The sequence below is a fragment of the Telopea speciosissima genome, chromosome 2 (genome assembly GCF_018873765.1).
Source record: "Telopea speciosissima isolate NSW1024214 ecotype Mountain lineage chromosome 2, Tspe_v1, whole genome shotgun sequence".
Classification (NCBI taxonomy): Eukaryota; Viridiplantae; Streptophyta; class Magnoliopsida; order Proteales; family Proteaceae; genus Telopea; species Telopea speciosissima.
The window spans coordinates 63,889,470-63,911,394 of NC_057917.1; the positions used below are offsets into that span (position 1 = coordinate 63,889,470).

At 37.8% G+C, this 21,925-nt stretch overlaps 2 protein-coding genes and 1 long non-coding RNA gene across 5 annotated transcripts; 2 read left to right on the forward strand and 1 right to left on the reverse strand.

Moving 5' to 3' along the window:
- Window positions 1-879: 879 nt before the first annotated feature.
- On the forward strand, window positions 880-1,974 carry LOC122653053 (early nodulin-93-like). 2 transcript variants are annotated; one of them, XM_043846985.1, is made up of 5 exons: window positions 880-889; window positions 945-1,047; window positions 1,160-1,221; window positions 1,334-1,409; window positions 1,877-1,974. In XM_043846985.1, exons 2-5 carry the CDS (start codon window positions 957-959, stop codon window positions 1,963-1,965), a joined length of 318 nt encoding a protein of 105 aa, XP_043702920.1. In that variant the 5' UTR covers window positions 880-889; window positions 945-956; the 3' UTR covers window positions 1,966-1,974. The 2 variants fall into 2 exon arrangements, with proteins under 2 accessions (XP_043702920.1, XP_043702919.1); XM_043846984.1 differs by lacking the exon at window positions 880-889 and having other exon boundaries at window positions 903-1,047.
- Window positions 1,126-20,227, reverse strand: LOC122653055. Its single transcript, XR_006331694.1, has 3 exons — window positions 20,218-20,227; window positions 10,741-10,748; window positions 1,126-1,251 (listed from the first exon to the last, which is right to left on the reverse strand). It is a non-coding gene; the product is annotated as an uncharacterized LOC122653055 (long non-coding RNA).
- On the forward strand, window positions 12,378-14,517 carry LOC122653052 (uncharacterized RNA-binding protein C17H9.04c-like). 2 transcript variants are annotated; one of them, XM_043846983.1, is made up of 4 exons: window positions 12,378-12,656; window positions 13,205-13,572; window positions 13,950-14,020; window positions 14,169-14,517. In XM_043846983.1, the coding sequence occupies exons 2-4, from the start codon at window positions 13,208-13,210 to the stop codon at window positions 14,180-14,182; spliced, it is 450 nt and encodes a 149-aa protein (XP_043702918.1). In that variant the 5' UTR covers window positions 12,378-12,656; window positions 13,205-13,207; the 3' UTR covers window positions 14,183-14,517. The 2 variants fall into 2 exon arrangements, with proteins under 2 accessions (XP_043702918.1, XP_043702917.1); XM_043846982.1 differs by having other exon boundaries at window positions 12,387-12,656; window positions 13,950-14,056.
- Window positions 20,228-21,925: the final 1,698 nt, after the last annotated feature.

Sequence of the window (21,925 nt, forward strand, 5' to 3'; positions counted from 1 at the left end):
TTCTCATACCATGTAGATTATTTTTTAAGGGAAAAAGATCTCTACTTGGTGGTGTTTTCTACACCCTTTTACAACGCACCATGAGATGACGCCTCTGTCCCTTGGGTAGATACCCAGGTGTGCTCCCCCATTGGCTCAGACGCTTGTGTAGAGATCTCTTGCCCATTTTTTAATTAATGAAGTAAAACACAAAGAAAGAACCATTAAGAACATTAACAAGTGATTAATTTACAATTTCGAGTGCACATGTGTGTGGCAGAGTATCCAGTAATTTGGACCGTTGGATTGATACCACGTGGTAGCATCCCTAAGTTGTTGCAGGTTCGGTAATATTCCAAACAAAGAACCAGAGCCCAGGTCTTACCAAACCAAAAAAAAAAACCAGAGCCCCTGTGGGTAGCAGATCTGAACTCGTGGAGTGGAATCAGTACTCAGTAGTCATCTTTATCTCCCCTGCCTCTTCCCCACCCACGGTTTTAAGGAATGGCTTTATCGAAACCAATGGCCACTACAATTTTACTGCTTATCTCATCTTTACTATTACCACCACTAAACCATTTTAGAACTCAAAGTTTAGTAATTTTAGGGAAAAGCAAACAAGTTATGTTTGTTTTTTTTTATTTTTTTTTTTTAATATCTTTCGTGTCAGTTTGGGGAAAGGAGGAAGGGCTGAGAAACTACCACACCTCTTTTCTGTTCCACCAACCCTGAAACTGTAACCGCTTAAAACAGGTGACTCCGACGTTGGAATTATAAATCTAAAACCATCAAACTCTCCACTCCCCTGATACCCAGTTCATTTCCACAATTATATAAATTATCCACCATGGAAGCTCCATTAATCTGAGCTCCATCAGTCACACTTCATTCTTTCCAACGTTTCTTCTTCTCCTTCTAGCTAGCTAGTTATTGATTTCTTCTAGCTATCTTTCAAGAAAGAAAAAAAAAAAAAGATAATGGCGAAAAATGTAGCTCAGTCTTCCCTGGAAAGAAACGGGTATGCCCCACTAGATCAGAGACTAGCCATGGCAAAACAATGTTCTTATGGTATATTGCTTCTTTCTATTCCTCTTTCTGCCTCCCTTTTAATAAATTTCTTTTGTTATATATAGAGCTTCTAACCCAGAAATTTGAATTCTTAATTCTTTTGGATCAACAGAGGGCGTGATGGCTGGGGCAAAGGCAGCTGTTGTTGCAGGAATCGCAACTGCAGTTCCTACAGTAAATCTTCTTCTTCTTCTTCTTCTTCATCTTATAATAAAAGTTTGTAACTTTGAAGGGGCATCCAGTGCTGATATCTAATTTCTATTAATTACTGTGAAATCAAATGTAGATTGCCAGCGCAAGAATGCTGCCATGGGCCAGAGCTAACCTAAATCACACTGCGCAGGCTCTCATCATCTCCACTGGTAACTCATTAATTACTATCATATAATTATTCCTCAGTTTCTTCCCTCATCTTTATTGCTCAAATTAAGGATGTTAATGGGGGCGGTCCGGTTTGGTTTTTCGGTTTTCATGTGAGTTTCAGAGAAACCGAAACCAAACCAATAAAGACTTTTCGGTCTCGGCTCGGTTTGAAAACCGGGTATAAACTGGTTTTGGGTAGGGGTTAGGTATTGTTTGGAGGTTAGTTTTAGTGTTCGATTCGGTTAGGGTCGGGCCAAGCGATGTACCATCAGTTTAGCCCCCGAACCGAGCTGAAATCAACACATCAATAAAGCCTCGGTTCGGTTTGGATTGGGCTCAAATAGGTTGGGTCGATTGGTTTGACCGGTTCAATATAGGTTTTGACACCCTTAGCTCAAATGTTACTTTTAATTGCAGTTTGGGCCATGGAACTTATATTTGATTTGGTTCATATATTGATCTGCAGTGGCAGGTGCTGCCTACTTCATAGTTGCAGACAAGACTGTTTTGGCATCTGCAAGAAAGAACTCCTTCAAGTCCAACATGGAAGCTTAACCTCTCTACGTACAATAATTAACTACTAAGTAGAGAGAGAGAGAGAGAGAGAAGGATGATGGAGATATCAGTCTTGATGAGACTCCTAGCTTATGCTTCTAGCTAGCTAGCTAGCTAGCTCAGTGGTTCTCATGTGTATGTAAATTTTAAAAATAAAAATAAGGACAGGTTTCATCCGGATCTCATGATCTATAAATGATGTTTGACACTATATATTTCCTTTGCATGATGAGATGTTAATATGCTCTAAGTTTCCCTCCATCCATAGAGGATGGTTCGTATGATTCACAAACTTTTTTTAGGATTTTAGTATATATGTTCCAAAATATCTTCTCGATACCTTTTCCCACCCGCTCTTTTGTCCTCCGCCGGTGAGTGGGATCCCTTTCAAAGTGGGTGGGTAGTCTTTTTTTGTTGCTAAAGAGATATTTGAAATTGATTTAAGCACCTAAGAATCTGAACTATATCCAGCCTGTTTATTAAACCTGCAGGGTTCAAGCCCAGATCGAATCGGTGTGAGGGTCCTGCCTGATGGTTGCCCAATCGGGACCAACCGATTAAGAGCCCGACTCAGCTAAGATGTTTAAACTTCAAAGCCTATTTGGAGCCTATTTAGAGCCCTTTTACTCAGCCCAATACATTTAAAGCTTGTTTAGAGATAAATGGCTTCATAGCTCGTTTAAGCCCCTTTTACGAACCGTTTAGCTCAATTAAAGATCCGTACCTGAACTTGACCGATCATTTATAAATGGGATCTTGATTGTCCAATGCAGGCCCGGCTAATTAAACAGGAGGTCACGGTGCGAGGGGAAAAAATATCGAAACCCAGTTAAGCCCGACTGAGCCTGACCGGTTGACATGCATAGTTACCTACGTTAAGGGTGTTAATTAGTCGGTTCAGTCCAGGTTGAATCCCTTTTAAATATGTACTGAGTTAAACCGAAGTAGAACTACTAAGGTGAAATTCGTCCCAAATCAACATGGGATGACCAATTGGATCCTGGCCGAACATTTGAGTAGGGTCCTTTGGGCGCTTGTTGTAAATCAGTAAAGCAGATCCCAATCTAATGGTTGTTTACTAGGGGTGGACATCTATAAAGCGGATTGGACTCACAATGTACAAGCACGATCCCAACCCAACCTCACCTCAGGTTTCAGCTTGCACTGTTTGAGCCCAGCCCAGTCTAAATGGCTCAAGCCCACATTCACCATTGGTGTTCTAGCTACTTGTAGCCTTTTAGGCTGTGTTTGACAACACTCTCGGAGAACAGTTCTTCTGATCTTTCGTGCTGCGGGAATAGAAGAATAGGTAAAAAGCGTTTGGCAATACCGGTCCGTTCTTCTATTCTTGCATCCTGGACCGGATGAAAATGTGTCAAAAAACCAAGGTTTGAAAAACACCTCTGACCATGTTTTGCATGTTCTCAGACCATTTTTTGAAGAACAAAAGAAAGGTTTTAATTCATTTGTGTCGAATAACTCACGACTGGAGCCTCAACTAGACTGACGGAGAAAACCTCTCACGGAGTCTACCTCAACCTCAAGATTCAGGGTGTCAAAATAAAATCGAACGAGTCGTTTACATCAAAACTGTAAAATCGTTTAATAAATGATTTGATTTTAAAATTGAGATGTTTAGTTAAACAGTTTAAATCAAAGATAAATCATTTAAATCAAAACAAATATTAGTAATATATAATGACAATAATTAAACATTAATGGTAACAATAAATAATTAATAAATATGTAATGGTACAAATAAACAATTATTTAAAGAAAAAACATATAAGAATTCAATTCATTTTTCTATTTCAATAAAAAAAAAAAAAAATCAAAAGACATGTAATAGAAAGTAATTGTTTGAATAAAATACTTAAAAAAAATTATAAACCGATTAAACTGAAACCATTTATAACTGATTTTGGTATTACTTAAAAAAACATGCACCGAAACGAACCAAACTGTTTACACTGAAAGCGAACCATATAACACCCTTACTCAATTGATCGCCTTCAACCTCCAAATCAAGGCATTCAAGCTAACATATAGTCCTTCCATGAACAATAGCCATTTTTGAAATGGTGGGAACGACTCCGACTTCCAGGGATGATCTCCCTATTGAAAATCTTGGATATGAGTTTTGGTGCTGAGCTGCAATTTCCACATATATGAAGGATGAAGCTATATATTCTAATTGTTGTCCCTGATTCTGTACTGATTAACCGATAAGCAATCGCCAATTTCTCGATCAGTGTGATAAAGACATTTAATACACCTTTCCTTCCATTCCTCATCTATATATCTTAAAGTGTGTCTCTGATGTATGAGTATCAGGGATGTGAGTGATGTGAGTGAGTAGCTCATCTATCTCATCCAGCATTATTTTGGGCAACTAGTGGGGACGGTTTTTAGGACTTTCATCTTTATATGAGTATAGGATCGTGATCGTCTATGGCCTGCTGTCCGTAGCAGCTATAGTAGCGCACTAATGAGCCAAGGCGTAATGACGGTCTTATTTTCGTTCGGGCAAGGCGCTCAGGCAGAGATTAGACGGTCATTACGCTTCACCTCATTAGTGCACTGCTATGACCGCTACGGGCAGACAAGCCGTAGACGATCTGGATACTATGAGTATATGAGTTTGATTTATTTTTAGCTAAGGAAAAGGAGCCGATCGCTATGCACAGCTTGACAGCTGTGGTGAGCAATTTTTAGTCTCTCTCCTTATTTTTCTTTAATTATTCCTAGGTATTTTATATGCCAAGAATCCCCATATATATACCGATTGGGGTTATTGGGGCATAGTATTTGCATTTTCTTTTGCTATCTTAGTTTCAATTTCAGCCGTAGGATCTCTAGGGTTAGTGGTTTGAGATCTAAGGCTTTTATCTTCTCTATAAATATGTAGTATGGGTAGGAATAAGACAGTTTTTTTTTTTTTTTTTTTGTGGTAAAAGCTAAGTTTATTCAAGAACTGAGACCGAGGCTTCATTTACACACAAACTATGAAGCCAAGGCGTAGTAGGGGGCCAAATTGTCATCTCAGAGAGAGAGACACAGCTTCCTTTGCCAGGGAATGAGTTACACAGTTAGCTTCCCTGGGAACATAAGAAAAAACACAATAAGATATGAGTACTAGCCAAGGACTGTATGTCATGAAGTATATATAGGAGCAAGCTCAAAAGGCCCATCTGTAGTAGACTCGTTGAGCTATCTAATGAGCTCACTGCTATCTGATTCGACTTCCACAGAAAGAAATTCCAACTCCAGAGCCTTCTTCAAACCCAATCGGACAGCAAGGGCTTCCCCCGTGATAACTTCTGAGAAAAGAACAGGGCAGGAGATAGCAAATAGTTGTGCACCATCTGAGGATCTTCCAATACAACCAATACCTCCAGTGCCCCGAAGGGAGTTTGTCGCTACATCGCAGTTGATTTTGATAGCTGAAGCCGTCGGGGGGTGCCAGTGGTTGTGGTGGAATTGCTGTCTCCCCTGTTCATACATCTTAGGCTCAAACCAGCTATTGTTTCCATTCCAGAATTCTGAGCTGGCTCTGTGTGGGCTGCTTGGATGACTTGCATTGGAGTCCAATCAATTTTTCTGAAAATAAGTTCATTAGACAGCTCAACGAATGAATAAAGTTATGGGTAGGAATAAGACAGTTAATTGATTGAATAAAGTTAGACTCAATTTAGTTTTTTTTTTTTGTTTTTTGTTCAACCATAGAGAGTTTCACTGTAGGCTTTCCCTTTACATTTTCTTTCTCTTTCGTTTTGTATTTGCGGTTATACACTTGGTAGAGTGTATTCTTGACTCTTTCATTCTAAGTTTTCAACGAGGCTGCATCAAATGGTGTCAGAGCTTTGGAGGAGAACGAGAAACTGTGATGACACCTAGATAGAGAGGTGTACGTATAGCTCCAATGCAGGACATCAACTTGGGAGAGATGAAGTGACCCAACTTCGACAACGTATTGCAGAGATGACTCTTGAGATGGAGAGAATGCAAGCGCGTCTGAGTTTAAAGGAGGAGGCAACTGAGGCTCATTCTTTTGACTTAGAGGATGCACGAGCTATTCCGAAGAGGAGGACTCGATCACCACAATAGACCTAGACCCCATGAATGTCATGAGCCAGATTGGGATAAGAGTGACCACTGTGACGTTCCAGAATTTACGGGTACATCTTCTCCTGATGAAATTATTGATTGGCAAACCCTTGTGAATGGAGGGCGTGTTGGCATTGTTGCCATACAGCTTCGTGGGAAGGCCATAGCATGACAAAGGAGTGAGAAGCAATCTGTTTACAATGTTGCAAGGTACCTATCACTCGATAGCGAAATATGGAGGAGAAAATTCACAAAAATTTCCTTCCCATTAACTAAGGGTGTCAAAACCTAGCCCGAACCATTAAGACCGATCGAAAAAACCCGAGACCGAACCGAATCGATCCTTATTGGATTGATTTTGGGCTGGGGTATGACGGGGTCGGTTGAAAAACGGATCGCACCGGACCAATCAATAACAAATCGAAAATCGAACCGAATGAAACCGATAAGAAAATAATGAGTATAAAGTTATGAATCATTGAATTGATTTCAATATTAGTGAGCAAATTTATGGTTGTAAGATAAATTGTTACAAATTAATGAGTATGAGATTATGAAAATAGGGAAATTGATTTGTAACAATGCTTGTTCCATTGATCTCCTTTTTAAGTGTGGGACTAATGAAATATTTTATGTAGTTGAAAAAAGAAAAAAAAGAAAATAGGCACAAACCGAACCCAACTTGTTTAAAAAAACCCGGTACCGAACCGAATCCAAATCGATATCAATCCGTTATCATAAACCGAAACCGACACGAAACCAAACCGCACCGAAACCGAAAAGTTCTTATTGGATTGATCTCGATTTCTCTAAAAACTATACCGAAACTGAAAAATCCAAACCAAAACCAAACCGAATCAACCCATTGACACCCCTACCATTAACTAAAAGAGAGAATTGTACCAAAGATATCAATACTTGAAGCAAGAAACTTGCACAGTTGACGAGATTCGAAGGAGATGCTCATGAACACGTATTTGGGAAGCCTTCAACCATACATCCAAGATGTCCTTAACATTTTTGGTCTCTTTCCTTAGCTTTCTTTAATTATATTTAAGTATTTTATGTGACAAGGAACCCTATACAAATTAGGGTTATCTGGTTTAGCATTTGCAATTTTTTTTTTTTTTTTTTTTTTGTCATTTTTTATTCAATCTCAGCCGTAGGATCTTTAGGGGTAGTGGTTTGAGATTTACAGTTTTTATTTTCTTTATAATTATGTAGCTTGGGTAGGAATAAAACAGTGAATTAAATAAATAAAGTTAGACTCAGTTGAGTTTTTTTTTTTTCTAATCACAGAGAGTTTCATTACGGTCTAGTAGAACTGTAGCTTTTCTCTTTGCATTGTCTCTCTTTCGTGTTCATGTTTGCAGTTACACACCCAATAGTGTGTGTTCTTCATTCGCCCGTTGAGATGAGGAAAATGCTAACAACATTTTTTTTGGCTTCTTAACCTCTTTTTACTAATTAATCCAAACTTTCAAAGTGTAATTGTCATTGTTTCATATATACATGGACATCCTAGGCATATCAAGCCTTGTGTAAGTCTATTAATTTGAATTTGAGTTAACTATAAACTGGACCTGGTTCATATATATTGAAGTCTGGTTCAGGATGGGATATGCTAAAAATTAAGAACCTTGGCCGGCCTGACTGAAACAATTGTGGGACCAGGTCCTCATGATGTTTGCTTAGATGGGCTGGGCCAAAGGTGAATTAGAGATATTTCACTTGAGACTTTCTAAGGTGGATTCTGTACTATACAATGTGCCCTAGAAATAATACGTTATTTAAAGCTGGTTGGAGTTTCTACCAAAAACCAAAAGCTGGTTGGAGTTGGGGTTGGTCTCTCTCTGTAGAGTGAAAAAGATGTGTTGGGGTTTGATAAAAAAAATGGAAAAAATTAAAGGGAGGGAATTTTATCATTGTGATGACGTTATCCAAATCCTTACAATTTACCACCACTTCACGTGCATGCAACCCACAAACACACAAACACAAAGAGAGAGAGAGAGAGAGAGAGAGAGAGAGAGAGAGAGAGAGATCCATTCTTCTTTGCTTTCCAACTTTAAATAATGACATGTAAATATGCTCATCCGTGTAAGTAAATTAAAATATAGTAACAGATCCACGGCTGCCCATAAACAATTTTTGGGACAAAGAACGCCATCTGGTTGTGCAGCGCACGCTATCCTTGCACTCACGTACAGGGGAGTGTGTAATGCCTGTCATATCTCTTGAAAAGATGAAAATGACTAAGAATGTAGCAGTCATTTTGCATACTCCTGTGTCTGGGAAAGTAACATGTACTGTACGATAGATGGTGTTCTCTTTCCCATAATTTTTTGTTAATAATATGACTAACTTTATGAAGTTTCTTTGCACCTCTCCTTCCTCCATAAAAAAGACAGAAAGAGAAGCCAGGCCAGGAGTACATATATATTAATAGTTTTAATTAAAAGAGAAAAGTTCTCGAATTGGGATGTAAGTGCCATGTCCACACACACAACGGGATGCAGAATGACCGCCCTGCCTCCATGAATGGCAAAAATTCCTCCGCTCAATGTGCTAGTGTGCATGCTCTCATTGGTTGTCGCGCTCAATGTGGCCCCTGCATCCCACGCAGAGAACGGCGCCCCTTAATTAAATTTAGTAACTCTACCCCCTATGATTTCAAAGATGAACTTGTGGGTTAGTGGGTCATTTCTTGAATGTCATAGAGTGAAAAGGTTCAGGTACATTGATTATGGACTTTTATAGTCTAAGCAATTAGACTAAATCTTTTTTTGGGAAAAAGATCTCTATTAGGAAGTGTGGCTTACGCCAGCACTCCAATGAGTCACTCTCTCTACCCCCCCCCCATATGAAAAGACACTTCTACCCCCTTATTTTAAGGAGGAGAGAGAGATAGACACATGGGAGTGCTGGCGTAAGCCACACTCCATGACAGAAAACTGCTTCCCATCTTTTTTTATCAATATCTCTGTTGCCGTCTACCCATGCGGCCGGTGTGCAGCCTCATGGAGCCCACCCGGGTAGGGTGTTCGGGTAGTGGGTATGGCGGTCATTTCGCCCCTACCTGTGTGAGGCTGCACACTGGACGAACGGGCAGACGACAACAAAGGATCCCGATCCTCTTTTTTATTTCATAAATTTGGGTTTGTGAAATTATATTTGAACGTCTAATGAAGGAAAAAGATCTTGTGCAGCCGTGGCAGGAGCTGCACAGGTGCAGCACCGCTAAACGACAACAAAAATAGGGGTAAGGTAGTCATTTCACAGGTGAGTCCCACTTGGGCCCCACATGTGAATGACCACCCCCTTGTATTTGGGGTGGTTTTCATGTTGCACCTCCCGCCATGGCTGCACAAGAGCCAAGTCCTCCAAAGAAGGCCGGGGGTGGCAGAAGAGAGAGCATCCCAATGCACGAGGTTCTGCTAGTTCATGGTCTAGGAGAGGCACATGTGCGTACGCAGCCTTACTCATTTTTACCCAAGAGAAAACTGTATCCAAATCTTGAACCTACGACCAACAGGTTGCAATAACTCAACTTAATGATTGTGATGGATTCATAACAGGGATATCTAAGCCTAGGGTTTCAAACACCCCCAAGAGAGAGAGAGAGAAATGGTGATACGTAAATGACAAATGAAACCTTGGTGTTAGGGTATGGTCATGGTCCTGCATGGCAGCATTTCCCAAGAGGAATCGAATCAGCCCCTTCCTTTATGCTTTTTTTACAGTTTGCCACGGCCTTCTTTAACGGCACCCGAGAAAATGGTAGGCAGATCTTCTTCTGGTTTTGAAAATTTCATGAGAGAGAGAGAGAGAGATGTGGGCTGTCAGCTTCTAAGCTTCTTTCTCTTTGCAGAGGAGAAAAGCAAAAGAGAGAGAGAGAGAGAGAAGAGGTATTCAAAATGAATATACGAGAGAGGGTCAGAAAAAGGGGTAAAGAGGAACAAAATTAATGACAGAGAGGAAACCACAGAGAAGTGAAGGAAGGAACAAGAAAGAAAAGAAAAGAAAAGAAAAGAAAAGATGGTCAAATATAACCTCGAAGACTCCTCTTCCATCATCAGCTTCGACTATCTTTATCGAAACTCACCATTTCCTTTCTTTCCTTTGTTTTCCCCCTTTTTGAATTGAACCATCATCCAACCATGCATCTCTTCATTTTCTCTCTATATTCTACACCACCTTAATAATCCCAAAACACAATTTCCCCCATTTCCCCCTTACAACTCCTAAAGCCATGCAGCTCTAAACTCAGCCGGCTCCTCTCTCTTTCTCTCTCTCTCTCCCCCACCTTCCTTTTGTGTGTTTGTGCTCAAAAAGATAGTGTATATACACATTTCTATAAAACCCATTAGCTTAGTCCACTTCAAAGATCCAAAGTCCAAAATTTTGACTCACAAATACATCTAAATCTTCAAAAGTATTCAACGGCTTTGGACAAATGAAATTGCTAGAACTGTTTTTGAGAATTATCATCATCATCATCATCATCATGGGGGTAAAGATTCTATTTCATGATGATTGAAATACTTATTGAAACTGTAGTCCCACATTACCAATTAATTAGCCTACAATTCCCTTATACATCGGGAGTCCCTTCACCTGCTAATTTGAATTTTTGAAATAAAAACTTTATATGATATCAGAGCTAACGATCGACCCTATGGTCCAGAGAAGAGGTATTTCATGCATGCCACAAATTGAAGAGCTACCACTTTAATTTTCACCCAAAAATTGGAAACATGGATAAAGTGACTTGATGGTTTTGCCAAGTTTATGAAAAAAACCTAGGGTTTGTTTTAAAACCCTTTTGACCTAACATGAGAAAAATGGAGTTCAAGTACTGAAAAGGAATATTCAAAATTGAAAAGTAACGAGAATTTTTCCGTTTAAGTAACCGTTATAATGTAGGTTCTCAAAGTGTAAATGGGAAAGAAAAAAAATATAAAAGACATGACCCACAGTCCACACCAGCATTGAAATCAATCAGTGATACGAATAAGGTGGTGAGTGGGTCCTACTTGTCTGAGGTTTTTTTTTTTTTTTTTTTTTTTTTTCTAATATATGGAATATTCATCTTGTCTGATGAGATATGGTGATTGGATTCTTTCTTATCCAATCATTAGTCAACATGTGAGCACCCAGTGCCCACATGGACATCAATTCGATTTGCCACGTCATTGAGATGTGGACCCTAAAATGCCATAGTCAAAGGTGTTCCCTAAGGTTCATTGGGCCGGTACGTTCATGTTGATTGAATTGATATTGAATAATAAGGGTATATATGTTGTGTTAAGGGGTTACAGTCTCTCTATTGTCTCACTTTATATGGGGACATGAGCAGTTGCTCTCACTCTAACTCGGCTCAAACGTACCTAGGCTCAGTTCAGGCCAACTTGGTCTCTGGAATGTGTTTCTTTCAATTTTGAGCTTTCAGATAGATATTAGTATCTCCTCAAGCACAGGAGACTCATTAATGCAGTAGTCTTATGCTTATAGTACTTAATAGTGAGCCACACACACAAACAAGAATTTGAGGCCTCTTGTTCCAAACCTTATCATGATTCAGGAAATGAAGAATGTCATTGGCTATATATGCATATATGGCTTTTGAATTATTGCGAAAAAAGGAATAAAATTTTGGTGATAGATTTGTATGAAAGGGGGAATCAATTCCAGAAGCGATATTCTATGGTGGCTCTAGCTAGCTAGTATATTGGACCTAACTCATATGCACCTGCATTACAAAACCCTAAAGCACAAGACATCCAGTGAAGGCTTATATAACAGCAAGTGGGAGAGTCTTAGAAGGGAGGAGAAATAAGAATCCTTTGCATTCTCTCATTCATCACTAATAGAGGGTGTCATTGGGTGCAATATTGAGTGAATTAATCCTAATTAGCACTTGTTAAATGTAATTTATCATCTATTAAGTGTGAGAATATTGGGTAACCATGCTCTTACACGTGTGGGTTTTCAAGCACATGGGAGGGGAATGGCCACCCCATGTGAAGGAGAGATGGAGGGAATTGAAACACTCAAATCCCCCCTTCCCCCCACCATCCTTCAAAAATAAGAACATACACCTCATAATACCATTTCAGAAATGGATAATGGTTAATTAAGTTTCAGAGCTTTAATTAGAATGAGATATACAGAAGAGGGAATCCTATAAAGAGGGGGCATTAATGGGATTTGGATGTGAAAAAATTTTGAGTGTATGTAGATCTGCATGCACACTTCCAACTCTAGAAGTCCGAAAAGAAGTTGTAAGAGCTTTATCTAATTTCACAAAATTTTTCTATCTTTGGAATCCATATTCTTTTCTCTTTTTCTTCTTTTGGGTTTTTGTGATTCCATTGTTCAAGAAGGCCAGGTGAAGAACACGAAAAAAAGAACATCTAAGGCCCTCCACAGGATTCCCAATCCTTGAGGCTTATGCAAGTATATAAACCACCCCAACCCACACAACTAAATCATACACTCACTTAACAATTTCTTCTCTGTTCCTTCTTCTACCATCATTACAACTCACTCTTCCTCTGGTTCTATTCCTCCAGTCCCTTAAGGTGAGCCCTTAAACATTCTTCCTCTTCAATGTTTTTCTTTTTTCTCATTCAGTTCCAGTTGGTTCCTTTGCTTGCAATTCCTACTCATGGCAACCCATTTAGCTGCATTCAAGTTCAGATATAATTGAATGTCATTTATGAGTTAAGACTCATTGTCTCACTGCCATAGAAGAACTTCAAGTTAATATAAACTTGGAGTCATTCTTTCATGGCTTTTTCCTGTTTGAGGAACTTTCATAAGCTCTCTCTCTCTCTCTCTCTTTCTCTCTCTGGCTTTACTATAGATTAGCTTTCTAGTTGGGTGTACTACTTGGTCTAACTACCAGCAATATTAAAAGGGAGAGGTGTTACTATAGCCCTAATAAAGAAGAGGGGCAATTTGTGTCTCTTTTGCTTTTTCATGGAAGTATAGATGTTTGTCATATGGGTTATTACTAGTGTGGTAGAGAGTAGAGACATGTATAGAAGAAAAACTGAGATATAGTTATGGTTGTCTTTTTCTTTTCACTCATTGGCTTGTTTTGTTTTATTGGATGTTGGAAACAGAGAAAATGAGCAGACCAGGAGATTGGAACTGCAGGTCATGCCAGCACCTGAACTTCAGCCGCCGCGATTCTTGCCAACGATGTGGGGAGCCAAGGTCCGGTGATTATGGAGGTTTTGGTGCCAGGGTTGGATCCTCATTCGGATTTAGCGGCTCCGACGTCCGGCCTGGTGACTGGTACTGCTCTGCTGTGAACTGTGGTGCCCACAACTTTGCTAGCCGTTCAAGCTGTTTCAAGTGTGGTGCATGCAAGGACGAGTCTGCTGGTGGTGGTTATGAAGGTGACATGCCGCGTTCAAGAAGTTATGGTTTTGGTAGTGGTGCTGGTGCTGGTCGCTCAGGATGGAAATCCGGTGACTGGATTTGCACCAGGTAAAATATAGTTTTTCTTAGTTCTGTACTGATACAAGATGCAAAGCTGATTTCTTCCTCAAAAAATATGAAGTAGCAGCTTTCTTTATACTATCTTTAATACAGAAAAGCATCTGTATCTTCCATGATCAGACCATATTCTCTGTTTTGTCCTGTTCTCTCCAAAAAACTAAAGAATATAACATAAAATATGGTATTTAGTTGCATTTGCTGTTCTTCACATCTTACATTCATCTTCTATAGCTAAACTATCATTTAAAAATAAGTTGAAACTCCCAAGCTCACATACTCCATACCTAGTCCATAAATACATATGGCCATGCCAGCTTACTCTTGCTGTGTAAAGTTACTATAATTTTTTTTTAATATATGAACAGGTCGGGGTGCAACGAGCATAACTTTGCGAGCAGGATGGAGTGCTTCAGATGCAGTGCACCCAGGGACTCTGGTGACAAATCTTCATATTCATAATTTCCATTTTTGGGTATAAACATATAGCTTCACTATAGCCCATAGTAGATTTTTAATGCATTTTGCCTAATGTAGTATAGATAATAATTCTGTGGACTTATACATTCATGTTGCTCCCATTTCAGGTACTGCAATCTGAAAGAACCAAAGAGAGATGGCCTAATATAATAGCTCAAGTTGCTTGTTTTTGTCCGCCGCCAGCGTAGTCTTTTTTTTTTTTTTTGGATAGGGTTGTCCAAATGAATCTTGGTTGAAGACCCATGTCTGCTGGACAATTTCCATCTGCATTTTCTTAGGTTTCTCATAAAAATTATAGCCATGTAGTTCTGGTGTTCTTCAATCAAAATCTTCAGTGTCTTTGTATGTTTTGGAAGAAGAGTTTCTAGCTTCATTGTATGATGCATGTTATTCTTACAAGAAGCTTATGAAAGCCTTTCTCTTTTATCAATAGAGATATGATATATTTGGTATAAACTTTAATCTTGTTTCTTCTCTTTCTCTATCACTCTCAGCTCTAACATCTATAATTCGAGAGTGCTTTTATGGAGTGGTCCAAAGAATGCTTGTCAACACTTCTGCATTCATAAATATCAATCAAAGTTGAATATCTCTACAAAGCAATTAAAGAATAATAACTTGGACCACCATTAGAGCTTTGGGTTCAACCTATGCAACAGAATTATTAGATTAAGGATTCAAGGAATATCTCTGTAGTGTTTTACATGTTTGATTTTAAAAACAGAGTTTGAGGCAATGAATCATGATTCTTCCAAGCATCAGAGTCCCTAAACGATGAGTCATTATAAAGAAAAGAACCAGATGCAGTGCTTTAAAAGTATAGGATGCAATACCAACTCTAAAGTGAGAAAAACCCACCTTTTTCTCAAATTTTTTTTTTTATTTTTTTTTATTGAATAAGCAAGCATTGAAATGTGACTTTTCACTTTTGAGACTATTATACTGTCAATAACAAAATTGGTCAAATCCTCTTTAAGCAATGGGGCTTGTACCCTGAGACACCCTTATTAGGATACAGCCCATCAAAATGCAGATTGAAATAATAGGACACTATTTGTCTATTTTGAATAATTCTTTCCTTCTACTACTCTTATAGGGGTTTTTTTTATATAGGAGCATTGATCACAGGTTAGAGTGTAAGGAGACACAAGATGGTGTTTAACCACTAATTATATTATATATGAGGAAGGCAACTGGATGTTAAGGCTTAATTAAGGACATAATATTTTTTTTTAATGTCAAATGGTAATAAAATAAAACCATGGTCCTTAACCTTCAGAACACCCAGGCCCAGGCACTGTGATTGTTGTTGCATTCTTGTTTATTTTAGAACTCTGTCTATTAAAGGTAACTCTACAGCACATCAAAAGAAGATAATCCAAAGAATCATTAGGACCAGTTCTTTGAATGATCTATTTTTTTTTTTTTTTCCTTTTCTTTTGCATGGGCTTTGAATGGTCTTCTTGATGTGCTGTAAAGGCATATATATTTACTAGGCTTGTACTTTAACCCTAAACTTTTAATCAAAGAAGGCAAACTCATCTAGCCTTTGTAAACTCTTTCAGCCATTAGAATTATCATCAAGTAAGAAGCTTGTCATTAAATATGATTCAAAAAGTTAGAAGAGGGTGAAGCTTTTCTATTATTATTATTTTCATACTAGGTTGTCCGTCATGCCTTTATTAAGGATGACCAAATTAACCCTTTTTACTCTGTCAGTCATCCATTAGAATTATGATCAGCCTAATACAACTTGTCATTAAGTATTGCCTAAGAAACTGAAGGTCCAGCTTAAAAATTTAACTGATAAGTTTCTTCAATCTTGAAAACATCAAACAGATTATTTCTCAATCCTTTCTTTTGCTGACAGTAAGACGACAAAGACGATTATGAGAAGACTCAACTCATGAATGAAAATAATGATGGTGATGCTGATGATTATAAGAACTATAATCATTTTAGTATTATTATTTTCCTTTTTGGGTCTTTAAGCTTTAGTTGATAAAAAAAACACAAGTAGTATACAGCAAGAAAATTGATCTAAGATTGGTTTTATCATCATAATAATGTTAAAGGATTACTATTATTAAAGGTTAATATTAATTATTGGTTTATAATGTTAATAGTGATATTGGTAATGATTAAATGCTGCTGTTACAATTACTAATTCCAGCTAAGTTTTTATGAAGTGGTGATGGTGTTATGTAATTTATCTTTAGAGCTACAGAAGGTTGCATTTGTAGAGGAGTAAGAGTAACTGTGATTACTCAGTAGTTCCAATCATGAATGCCTTACTTGGGAGATTTAAGATGTAATTGGCATTGGATTCTGTATCTTTTTGAGCTAAGATCTTTCCATTAGTTCCCTTTATTGACCTCATGGCTTAAGTTGCCTTTGTAGATTATTGGTCAAAAAGAAACTATACATTCATTAGTGTCTCCTCCTACACTCCCTTACTTAGCTTTAGCAGGATTCTTGTCCTCCTTTAAGCTGGCTTTATGTTACTTCAGATGCTTTACCGATGTTAGTCAAGTGCTCCATTGGAGTGAACCAGATCCATGGGTTGTCAATTCTCCCCTGGACAAATGGGGTCCAGTCCTATTTGGACCAGTTGCATTTCAACCCTCCCCTTAAAACACATCTTTGTATGTAGCTTTAGTACACATCCCCACAAACATTCATCTTATTCTTGGTCAAATCACATCTTTTTTTGAAACAAAATCACTCTGTTATGGTCAATGGTAGCAACAAGAGATAATTCATAAAAGAACAAAAAAAGGAGAGAAAAGAGAGAGAGAATGCAATCCTCAATATTGGATGGACATTTCTTTCTTTGGTGCTTTAGGTAATAAATTAAGAGAAGGAGAGAGGCAGGAATGAAAGAGACTATGCTATACACATGGGAATTCTCAACAAGAGATTAAAACATAACTTGCATGCCCACCTCCCCTCAGAAGGACAAATGACATGGCCAATCCAGACATCCTTCAAATAGCTGACCTAGAACTGCAAATAATGGGAGGGAGAGGGAGAGGGGGAGGGGTTTTGCCAAACCCAATTGGGGCTTTTTCTAATGACATTGTACAGAACAGAGGAAAGAAAGGAGGAAACTTATCTCTTTATAAAGGTGGGAAATAATTTTTTTCCTGTAAAGCGATATTTTTTTCATATAGCTTTTTCACACACAAATAGATTGTGAACATCAAAACATATAAATCATTAAATTCATGGATTGCTCACTTTAAATGCATGAATTCTTCACTCAACAACTCCTAATTCCTCAACACATTCGTTCATAGTGCTACGTACTCGATCGCATTGCAGGCATTTATATATAGAATTTTTGAAAAAGACTTTCCTCCATAAGAAAGAAAGGATTTACTATCTTTGGGATCTGATGTTGCAACAATGTTCAATACCTTAGTGGATGGACTCTATTACATTAGTGGATTCCTTGCTTTTATTATCACATAGCATGACATAAAGAAACAGTTCTTATTGTATCAGCCCAAAACCTTGATACAGGATCCAACATGCCAGTCTGAATAAATAAGTCCTATAGGATCGATGGATTCCTGTTCAAATCCCTCTGCATTATTACAATTTTTTGCTGAGAGAGGGATCAAATGATATAGTTCATTTGAAGTAGATTTTCTGAAGAGAATATGGATTATGTGAGTGTGTGACTTAAAACTGTTGATTGAGCTGTGCAGATATATGATTTTATCTATCACATTGGAATTCACAACCAAATGTGTTTCTTTTCTAACCACCACATAAGCCCCATACAGTGGATATGTTGGATTGCTTGAGGAGAATCTTTTCAATGATTAGACCCAAATCATGTCAGGCATGAACATGCTTCATAAAATCCAGTACAAAATCAATAAAAGTAGAAAAAGTGATGTGTCATAATCCAAATTATCTTCTATATATTCTACTTACATAATAGTACGGAAACATGCTCATTTCCTCAGCATCCATCCCAATCTATGATACTATCCGAATGAAACAAGGGATTTGAAGAAGAAGAAGAGAGACTAGAGTATGTTAGGCCCTACATGATAATGCTTCTGTTTCTGGGCCATGTTTGGCCCGAAAAGAAATAGAATCGTGTTTGTTATGTGCAGTAATTTCTGTTTCTAGAACTTATATAAATTTTAAAAAATGCCATTGAATACCCAAAATTTAGTGGTGGCAGAGGTGGTGTTGGTAGTGGTGGTAGCAATGGTGGAGGTGGTGTTGGTGGTGGTAATTGAAGTTGCGTTGGATGTGGTGTTTTATTTTGAACAGAAAATTACTGTTTTGCCCATTACTTCTCCTTTTTCTTTATGGAGTAGAGAAGTTCCAAATTAAAGGGCATGTAATTTCTTTTTGTTTTTTGTTCCTTGAACAAAAAATAAAAACAAACAAGTTATTGTAGGGCCTTAGAAACATGAAAAACATTTCAATGACAAGTATCCTTATTTAATTTGGTACAAAAAAGGGAAGAGGTACCTAATCTAAATATCTTATAATATCCATTAAAGTAACTAATGGTTATAATAATGATATATTAATTCAATTAATTCCCCAAGATATTTGCAAGTTAATCCATCCATTTATTTGCATATTTGTCCTAAACAATATCACAATATGGACTATAGGGCATGTAAATTATTACTGCCAAAACCCAATCCATTGAACATGTTAATGCAGAGATTTTGTGTCAGTGATTGGACCAAAATATTTTTTAAATTTTTAATAAAATAATATTAGTTTTCATAATAATCTATAAAATTATTCCCGGATCTGAATTTTTGTCCAATCATACACAAAACAGTTTTTCTCCCTGATATTCCTCAATAGGATAATGGATTCCGTGTTGAACAACTCTCTCATTCACGAACAACCACCATGAATCCAGTATACCGATATATCCGAGAGACATCAACCAATGGTGGGCCAAAACCCACGATGCATAACCACAATGACAAGGACCTCTCAAGTCAAGTGACCAATCGAATTCTATCAACGAGAATTTTGTTCTTCATCAACTGACAGTGACACATGTATGACTGTCATGTGATCATGTACTTTGCACACGCCATATGTGCACTCATACTTTTTTTTTTTTTTTGGTAAATGTATATGAACAAGATATCCAATCCTATCCCTAGTTGAGTATGTTTTTAGATGTACACGCCAGATATGCACTCATACTTGTGTCCTAGAATCGTTGTTTGAAGAATAAATAGTGTGACGACCATATGAACATGATATCCATTTCTATTCCTAGTCGAGTATGTTTTTAGATGAAAACTTAAGAACATCCATAACTCGTTTATAATCATGCATAATGAATTAATTTATATTTGATGGACACGTTTCAAATAGATTGGTACTATGCTATTGACTCAGAGGAATCATCTTCAGATGCCAAGTTTGCTATGGAAGATAATTACTCCTTTCACCTGACAAAGTATGTTGTGCTACTAGTTGATCTCTTCCCTGCCTATCTCTCTTTTTTTTTTTTTTTTTTTTTTTTTGGGGGGGGGGGGGGGTTGGGGTGAAGAATATTTGATTTAGATACTTTAAGCAAAGATAATCAAATATGATAAAAAGATTCCCACAACATCGGAATGGGAAGGAATCCACACTCCCTCTTGCATACCCATGGGGTTCACACTGGCATTATCTCTCCTTAATCAATATATCGATCTCCTATTGAAAGAATTTGTCTCTCCGCCCTCTAATTGGTCTGGTTTCCCCCTTGATGTCATGAGAAACCACTGCAGATCAAATATATTTTGTAAAGCACACAATGGTTCTTTTTCTTTTCCCTTTTTATTTATTTTTAGGGGTAGAGTTCTCTACCAGACAGTGTGGCCCCTGCATTAGCACGGGCCAATCACAATGCATGTTGGAGCATAAACAGAGGCGGGAATTTTCATATTCACGAGAGATGGGGTTGTCATTTTACCTCCCTTTGTGTTTGGGTGCAGGTGCCGCACTCTTTTTCCTTTTTTTCTAAAGAAGTCTACAGTTAAACTTTGGGTTTGAACCAAACCAACACGTTTGTTAGACTTAAAAGTAAGCTGAACCGAACCGAACCGAACCGAGCATGAGGCAAGTTTCTCAAGATCCTAATGGTCCAATTAAGCTTGAGCTTGGAACTGAGAACTCAACAACTCAAAGTTTATTTACATCCAAGCAAGTTTCAATAGAAACAAATGCAGGCCTATATGATAGCAATATAACAATCAAGGGTTGGAAATTTTAAACATGGTCTGCTTATCACGCACATATCCGGCCCAGTTAATAAATGGGCTGTTCTTATACTGCTTCTTGGCTCATTATTCTATTGGTACGGGCTGGACTCGTTAATGATCTCTGGACCCCAATGGGCTCCAGCCAGGAATATAGGTAGCTCCGGATGCCGCAGTTACCGTTAGAATCACCGTCCCCAGCACAGTGTGGTTTTTTTTTTTTTATTATCAATCAATCCGGTGAATATCTCCTTTTCGATTCATTCGTTGTGTGTCTAATTAAATCTATCTTTTGCCTGAGTTTTGATTCATCATCTGTAGTCTCTACTTGGCCTTTTCCTGTCCTCAGGGGTCTACGACTTCGATGGCTTCAAGTAATGTAACTCTCTCTCTCTCTCTCTGGTATGGTAGTAAAGAAGCCTTAGATGTCCATTTTCTATTGTGCAACTATTTGATTACCCTTCTGTTATCCAATCTATGTGATTATTGGGCAATTGAGAAATTCTGAAAAACTGAGGTTTGCTGGATTAAGAATTGATTACAGGGACTTCTGGGTGTAAATGTTTTGTTAACTGGGCGATAATTAGAAAATAAATTCTGATCCTATAGTGAAGTGGGTCTCTGGCATTTCCTCCATAATCCAAAACTTTCGAACTACTACTTGGAACTTTTGCAATTTCCCCCTTTTAATTGTTACTTTATTTTGTTTATTTTACTTATTTGTTACCTGCTGTGAGGTGTGGTTGGCAGATCTTTTCCTACCAATGGTCCTTGCCATTGCTTCTGTTGTTTCCAAATTGAGTCGTAGTGCTTTACCTTCCATGAATTTTATATCTTTCTTATTTTAGCAGATGGTTGAACATGTAATTTCAATGTATACATTGTTAGGCATAACAACTTTTCTGGATGATGCTCTCAAACAACTGCTACGCTAACGAATTTACTGGTTAATTTTACTGCTCCTACATAAACAATGGGTCATTAGTATAAGAATTGGTCAATTTTTTAGTATTAAAGTCATTGCCATCTTATACTGCCGGAAGCTCTACTGTCATAGAGTTCCACAGCTGTATCAATGTATCATTGGCTCTTGGGTTTGAGTTTTTTGCTTTGAATCCTATTTGTGATGTGCTACTGCAGATTTTTATTTTTATTTTTTCATCTAGAAAGGGCTGCTATGAGTAGAGGTCAATCAAAATAGAAAACCCATTGTTGCTTTTACTTAGGAGATGAAACATAAACAGAAAGCAGTGATGATCTTCGTCATTAAGCTACATTCAATATTGGCTTATTATAGTAAGAAACATCCCTGCTTGTATGTATTCATTTTAAATTTTCTGCAAATTCCATAGTTTTATTATTGCTGTTCATTGATTTATAGTGATACCGTCTCCATGTTTTCTTCAAACACTAGAACTGTAATCATGGGGTAGTATTTATTGTTTCCATTTATAATACTATCCGTGAGTACAATACCATCACCAATAGTTTCCCTATACTTAAGCCCTAATCATGGGGTAGCATTTATTGTTACCATTTATAATACTATCCGTGAGTACGATCAGTCACCAAAGTTTCCCTATACTTACTTAAGCCCTGAATTTGTTCCTTGTCCC